The sequence below is a fragment of the Poecilia reticulata genome, linkage group LG10, assembly GCF_000633615.1.
Source record: "Poecilia reticulata strain Guanapo linkage group LG10, Guppy_female_1.0+MT, whole genome shotgun sequence".
NCBI lineage: Eukaryota > Metazoa > Chordata > Actinopteri > Cyprinodontiformes > Poeciliidae > Poecilia > Poecilia reticulata.
The window spans coordinates 7,537,006-7,544,726 of record NC_024340.1 but is presented as its reverse complement, the minus strand read 5'-3'; the positions used below and the strand labels follow the sequence as shown (position 1 = coordinate 7,544,726).

The 7,721-nt window shown below is 39.0% G+C and overlaps 1 protein-coding gene across 1 annotated transcript in view; it reads right to left on the bottom strand.

Moving 5' to 3' along the window:
* Positions 1-7,721, bottom strand: part of aff2 (AF4/FMR2 family, member 2) — a 199,815-nt gene that overhangs the window by 32,012 nt on the left and 160,082 nt on the right. The window contains exon 11 of the mRNA XM_017307008.1: positions 2,023-2,140. Within this exon, the coding sequence (XP_017162497.1) occupies positions 2,023-2,140 (118 nt within the window). The remainder of the gene's footprint in view (positions 1-2,022; positions 2,141-7,721) is intronic.

Genomic DNA, 7,721 nt, shown 5'->3' with positions numbered 1-7,721 from the left:
CAGCATCAGCATCAGCAGCATCAGCATCAGCAGCAGCTGCAGCAGGAGCAGCATCAGCATCAGCAGCATCAGCAGCAGCAGAAGCAGCAGCAGCAGCTGCAGCAGCAGCAGCAGCAGCAGCCTGCTCAGGATGCAAACAAACAAGATCAATCATAAGTTTTTGCCTCATTTTTGAGTCATTAGCTTATGGGGGTATTCAGGTGCTCCTTTTTCTAACTTCCTGTTGCAGACAGCTGTGCTGTAGTGATAACATTGTCAAGTTTGTATTACAGCGAATACTTCGCTGTTGATTTTTAAATATATATACTGACAACCCCACCAAACTCCCAACAATAATCTTTTAGAACATTTCTTGTTGTTTTTTTAATTACTGAAGAGGAAAAAAAATATAAAGAAATGTAAAAAGAAATAATTATTTGGGAAAATTAGAAAATGTTTTCTTTGCTCACTTAAGAGCCTTCAATTCAACTGTACTTAAACAGTTTATATTTACTGTAAGTATATTAACACAAACAGTTCATGTTGGATGTTTACGTATAGTAATCTTTATCATTCACAACATGTCATTTTAGATTCTCAACACTTATTTGAGAATGTAATGATTATGAATACAATTTTCTTGTTACAAACTAATAAGCATTGAGAGCACAAGTTTTAGTTTAGTATGGATTTTCTCTAATCCACACAAAGTACATATAATACAGACTGAAATCTATACATTTTGATAAATGCTCGTCAACAAGTTGCAGAGAAACCATCCACTTCCTGTAGCCAGCAGTAAGCGTAAACAGTAAGCTTACTTTTTTATTATTCAAAATTTCCTGTTCAATTCATGCACAATAATATTGTAATAATACACTCTGTACACACTTGCACTGTTATGTTTGCTGTTTTTTTTTTTTTCAATTTTTTTATGAGAACCCAAATGGAAAAGACATAATGCAGATTGGGATTTAAAAATGGCAGAAACATAAAGACACGAGGAGCATCAACATGAGGACCAGGGGAAGTGCAACAGTGAGAGAGAAACCAAGGAGCTTAAATACTGTGGAGATCTGATGAGTAACATGGAAAACAGGTGCAATCAACAGAAAGCAGAGCAGCTGGGGACAATCTGGGCGGAGAACTGAGAAGATTAATAATGGGCAACAGAGAAACTGAATGGAAACGATGAGGATCCAACTAATCTAAGCTAAACCACTTCAGAGACTAAACCTGAGTACAGACAGCAGGATAACGAAACATTCAATATCATGGAATGAACTAATGTGGAGAGACACTGATAACACTGAAATAATTCAAATGTAAACACAAGAGAGAACCAAAACTCAGACAGAAGGGGACTATGACCCGTTCCTCATAAATCTGACTGAATATTTGAAATATACCAGGACACATTTAAAGGAGCAGTATCACACGTTTTCCAGGCACATGGTGCCATTTCATAGCACAACTAAGTAACTATATTACCCTGGTTGCACTAAAACATAGCCATAAATACGCTACACATACTAAGTATGACTTAAAAGAAATATTACTTTGTGATTTAATGCCTTGAAATTGGGCCTCTGTCTCTTTAAGAAGCTCCTGCTCTTTATGAAACTCCGCCTTCAGGAAGTCATCACAACATGGCTCCTCTATTAACCCAATGTTTTTACCAGCGTTACTCTGAGAAGTAGCTGGTATGATGAGCTCAGCTGTTCCACCAGGTGTTTGCTAATTGCTGCTGGCTAGTCTGCAGGAGCTGAGTGAGGAAGTCGCGTAAGCTTAGAAACTGCAGCTTCAAGGAGGAGCGGCGTCTCAAAGGCGGTGCTGGGTGCCCCCTAGACCCCCAGGCATTTTGCACAGCTTAATGGTTGCCATGGCAATGAAAGGATTCCTCAAACATGCATCAAAGAACCCATGTATGTTTTTGATGAGGGGATAACATTATAACATGACGTAAAGCTCAAAAAAGCGAATCTCCCATGATACCGCCCCTTTCGGCTCTCACTGTAAACGTGAGCCTACGTCAGACTTTACCTCTGGAGTGTTTGTACGGGAAGCCTGGTTGTAGTCGCTGTCACTGGAGCTGCTCTCCGACTCGTCCGTGTCAGACTCGGAGCTGCTCTCTGATTCGCTGCTGCTCCCCGACGCACCGCTACAGACCAGGAAAGGAAGGAGGAAAAAAAAAGACGACAACATGTCACAACGCCAACAAACCAAAACCGTTGTAACAAGACGGCGACGAGGCACACTGATGGACACCGGCGCTGGTAATGAGGCGCGTGTCAGACAAGCTCCAGAACGAAGTTTCAAACTCCTAAAATGAATCGTAGGAAAGTTTTAAAGTGCTTGACGGCTAGAATAAATCCAAAGATGGAAAATGGTTCAGTTTTTCAGCTTAGGTTCTTTTTTTTTGTATCCGTGTTTATCGATTCCAACCATTCAAAGTAAAGTTCTTTTTCTATTACACTAAAAAAAAAAAAAAAGTCTGTTTAAAACATAAAGATCTCACTAATGTAGCCAACACATTTTCTTTACTGCTGTAAAATAAAACCCGGCTGTCTTTTTTTAATTCATCCTGCCAGTGAGTTACAGTCTGTATACCAAAGGCTCTTAAGTCACATCTGTGAGATAAATGCTGCATCACATGTACCAGCAACACTAATATCTGAGATACGAACATGACAACTTTATGATGAAGCCTTCCTGCGGGGGTATTCACTTTACATCCGAACTTTACAGTGCGGAGGCATTATTTTTTAGGAGCTCCACATGACTAACTGCGCCATATTGTAAAGCCATTTTATCCTCAGGCTGTGAAAACAAAACAAATCCATCAGAAAGCGAGAGATAGCAGGAACATTAAGAGAAGCCAAATCAAAAGTCCTCATACGTTTCTAGGAAAAGAATGTAATTTTGTGCTTGGCAACATAAAATGTCCTGGAAGGCAACAGAAGACAGAATAATCTCTTTATACCATCAAGAGAGGAATATTATTGTTAGTCTGCCATAAAAAGAAGATTTTACCAGCATGAAAGCATTTTTTACACACACACACACACGCGCACACACACACACACACACACACACACACACACACACACACACACACACACACACGCACACATACACACACACCTTTCCCCTGTCAGCTATATGAATCTCAACATCAGTTCAGACTTTATGAAACATTTTTAAAAGCCAGAAAAGACCTGGAAGAGAGTAGTGCAGTGATCCAATTGTACCAGAGGGACGGGGAATAAAGAATGGGAATAGGCTTAAACATGATGTACTGCAAGGCTGGATATTGGTTTGAATCAATCTGAAATCAAGCTAGGCAAGCTGTCGTTACTTCTAAATCTAAAACTAAAGCCTGGGGGTTAATAAACCTTCAACTGAGGAGGGAAGTCAAGTTGAGTGCATACAGCGAATGTAAACTCAATATGGAAATAATACATAGATTTAAAAAAAAGTCCAAATAAGCTTGAGAAAACAGGCCTGTTGTAAACTGGCGAACGCTAAACAGGCCCGTGATGACATCATGTCCTGTTGTGGTTTATTAGAAGACGGGCTGAGACGGCAGAGCAGAGTTTGTTTAAAGGTCTTGTAAACCCCAGTGCCCTCTATTTGACCGTTTCAGTCAAAAAAGCGGCAAGGACAAGCGACTCGAACCCATGGCTTCCGGTCGCTTCGAGGACAGAAGCCTAACGTCAACGCCGCGCCCCAGAGTTTCTTTAACCGCAGTCTTAGCTCAGCGAGGCAGCTAGGTGTCAACGGTCGGACAGCGGAGAAGCGACGGGGTTGTCTAGTCAGCCCTCATTTCCCAAAACCGCAAAAAAGGGGAGGGGCTAATTAACACTGAGGGACGACAAACCAGGGGGAAGAGACTAACGCAGACCAGAGAGAAACCAATTCAATACTCAAAGGACAGAATACAAGAATAAACAAAGAAACTAAAACAAATGAACTAACATGGCATCACCTTGCTAACGGTAATGAGCCCAGAGAAATGAGCTGAATAGAGATTTAATGAACATAAATACTGGAGCTTAAAAAGCTTGTCTGGATTTAACTCTAATATAGCAGTCAGATAATTTAAATCTTTAAAAACAATCATCAGTATTTGAGAATGAATTCTCTGCTCTGGAAGCCATTGTGTAGAGATTTTTAGATGAGAGAGAATCTTAGGATAAATATATAAAACAACATCAAAACGACATAGAAAAACAAACAATAAAACAATACATGTTTAACTTACAATTGTCATAAATTCTCTATAACCTCACTGTGTTTATTATAGTTGTATTTTATTATAGTTGTATTTGAATGATTTCCATATGAGCCACATATTTTAGACTGTCTCTGCTTGGACTGATTGATTTTTGATTTTTTATCTTGATCAACAGACACATTTGGTAAATTAGAAAATTATTAAAAAGTCAACTTATTTCAGGAACTATATCAGTGAGTGAAAGACATTATGTCTATTAATTGCACACAAATGGATGTTTGAAATACTTTATTTCTGTTAATTATGATGATTTTCTGCTAACAGCCAATGGAAACACAGCATTTATAACTAGAATATGAAGTGTGTTTAATACATGCTTAAAGGTTACTTTGAAAAGGTGACTTTACTGTGACAAACAAGACTCAATATGATGTAAATTCAAACTTACTAAATATTACTTTACCACTTACACGTAAGCGGTGTTGTGACTAAGACGTAAATAACCTTAAACATGGCCATTGGCAGGGAAAAAAAGGATTTAAGATCAGTTATTTTCAGCGGCCAGTCGTGTTTTTATTGCATTTCTATAAGAGCCGGTGATCAAAGACAGCAAAGTCCTTGCTGCTAATCCACAAAATGTTTAGTGAGTAATAAAGGGTCTAATAAAAGCTCTATTAACACACATAAACACGGCGCTCCCAGCCTGTTGGGTTGCGTTACCCTCTGTGGCGTTTCGCCCGCCCTTGTGTTCATCCATCCCTCCGCGCCGCCTTAAATGGCCTCCTGGAGGCGACCTGCTCGTCCCGACCCTGACAACACACACACGCAGGAACGCACGTGGGTGCGCCTGCAATTATGTGTAGCTCTCTTTGTGTGAGAGCGCACGTAATTTCAGTTCAAGACTGCCATCACAGCAGGCACCAATCTGTGTGAGCAGTGAAGCAGCAAATCCATCAACTGTTCCTCCGGCAACACACACACACACGTAGACGCACACACACACACACACATGCTCAGAGTGACAGATACTGTACAAATGCAGTGTATGCCCTGTGTTTCTTCTATCATTACTCATCTATTCGCAGAAGCCCTTTCCCTCCATCTTTCAATTCCAATTAAATTTTCTCCTCACTTTGCTCTATTAATATTCTGATTAAAACAGCAACAAGTCAAAACCCAAGAGTACAAGCGTGCGTGCGTGTGTGTGTGTGTGTGTGTGTGTGTGTGTGCGTGTTTGGTCACCTAATGCACCGAGTTCTGAGTTTGAAAAGTGGAAAATTTTCAACTTTTCAAACTCAGAAATTTTCTAAAAGGAAGGACATATCTGAGTTTCAAAAGTGGAATTTTTTTTACTTTTGAAATTTAGAAATTTTTAGAAAAAAATTAGGAAATTATTGAGATTGATCTCAAAATGTTGGAGGATTTGATTTTCTAGCAAGTCTTAGATTTCCTAGAAAAACTAGAAATCTTAAAAGAAAACTCAGAAATGTCCTTGTTTTTATAGAAAATTTCCAAAATCGGTCTCAAAATKTCTTTTTTTTCTTGAAGCAAATTTTTGACTTTTCAAACTCAGAAATTCCCTTTATTTCTAGAAAATTTCTGAGATTAATTTCAAAATGGTGGATRTTTACTCTACTTTTCTCTGAATGGCCYTTTTGAGGCGTCGTACTAAATCAAGACTGACATCATAACAATGAAACAGAGAATGTCTCAGATAATAAGTGAYTATTTTATTACATTGTTCAGCCGCACACACAGGTAYTTACGCTGTAGCGAAGAAATGTTGGGATTTGTTGAYTTTGAGGGAATTTCCAAGATGGCAGAATTCAAAACTCCAGGTTTGGTTGTGGATGATGACACATGATGACACAATCCTCKTATTTCCACACGATCTTCGGCTTGTATTCTGGGGCTGATATGAACACTTGATYGTTGGGATAAAACCTTCCGTTTCTTTCCTAAACAACAAACCATCTCTACATTCTCCTCCCTTTCATACTTTCAAGAATAACCCARATTTGTTGAGATCCAAAATTCTGCTCCTGATATTTAGTCTTTTGGTTTTCTGATAAGGTAGCCCAAGAGAACAGTTTCGTCTCACGAACATATCCAGAAGATGTGGTTTAAATTCAATGAAATTTGATCTGAATTCATGACAGACAATAGGAAAAAAAATCTGTTGAATCTTTTTGTTTAGTGTATTGAAATATCGGCCTTCAACTTTATACAAGAGGATTTTTTTTTTTTTTAAATCAGGCACTTGGTAGCTGCGTAATGAGCTCTTCACAAACCAAAATACGACAAACGATTGTTCTATCTCACAACTTCCACATGAAGGAGTAGGACGGAAGCATCTTGGTACGAATGTTTGTGTTTGTCCACCAGATTACTGTTTCTGCCTGAAAGTTTGGTGCAGGGATTTAGCTTTATGGAAAACACYGAAAGTTATGATAGCAGCTGCTATGAAAACACTCTGACAGAAGAGCAAAACAATGAGCTGAAAGAGGAGCTTAGAGGMATCCCATAATACAGAGGAGGAAGACGGTCCGCCGCTTCCTCAACATAAAYAGATTTCAGTCTACAAACCTAAACAAGATGCAGGCATTTCAGAGACCTGTTGGTCTGACAGGCTACGTTCWGATAAGGTTGGAATCGGTCTACCGGGCTTAATTACATTCACATTTACTGATAACTCACTACTTTGTCAGGTCTCCACATGCTGAGTCTTAAGTGTGACGAAGTATTAGGGTCACTCTAAAAAAGTAAAAAGTATATAAAATTACCAGAATAAACTCGAACGCCAAAACAGTTATAATATTACAACTTTATTCTGGGAATTCTATGACTTCATTCTGGTAATGTTATGACTTTATTCTCATAACATTACTACTTTGTTTTWGKGATATTCTGATTATCTCACTGTTTTTTATTTTTACTTAGAATGGCCTCAGTACTCAGTGGTACGTAAGAACATCATCCAGGTGTATGATGGGATATCAGGATGTTGTTWCTAGAGCCTGAAGGTCCATTCAGCTGGGAAATAACACGCAGTAGTACACAATCTTATTTTTTTTATCTGTCAAATTTTTATATTTTTGCTCGCGATCATCATTATTATTATTTTTTTTTAAAGAATGGTTCATATTTGTGTCAGAATGCCAACAATTACTCATTCCTATCTTATCGTCTGAGACACGATGAGTAAGATGTTGCACTAAAATATGTGAAAAATGGCATTTTTATGGACGGCAAACARCTTGGTTATGCAACGATTTACTGGAGACGGCAGGCAGATGGTGGCAGCGGACACATCCTGGACGTCTCCGTCCCTCGTTGCCTTGAAAGGATCGTTTGATGTGCGACTAAAGAGAAGCTAAAGTTGTGTGTGTGGGGTGTGTGTGTGTGTGTGCGTGTGTGTGTGTGTGTGTGTAAATCAGCGGGGCAGCTCTCTCTCTCTTTCTGAGCAGACTCATTAGGATTATTGATTCAAACTTAAAACAGCAGA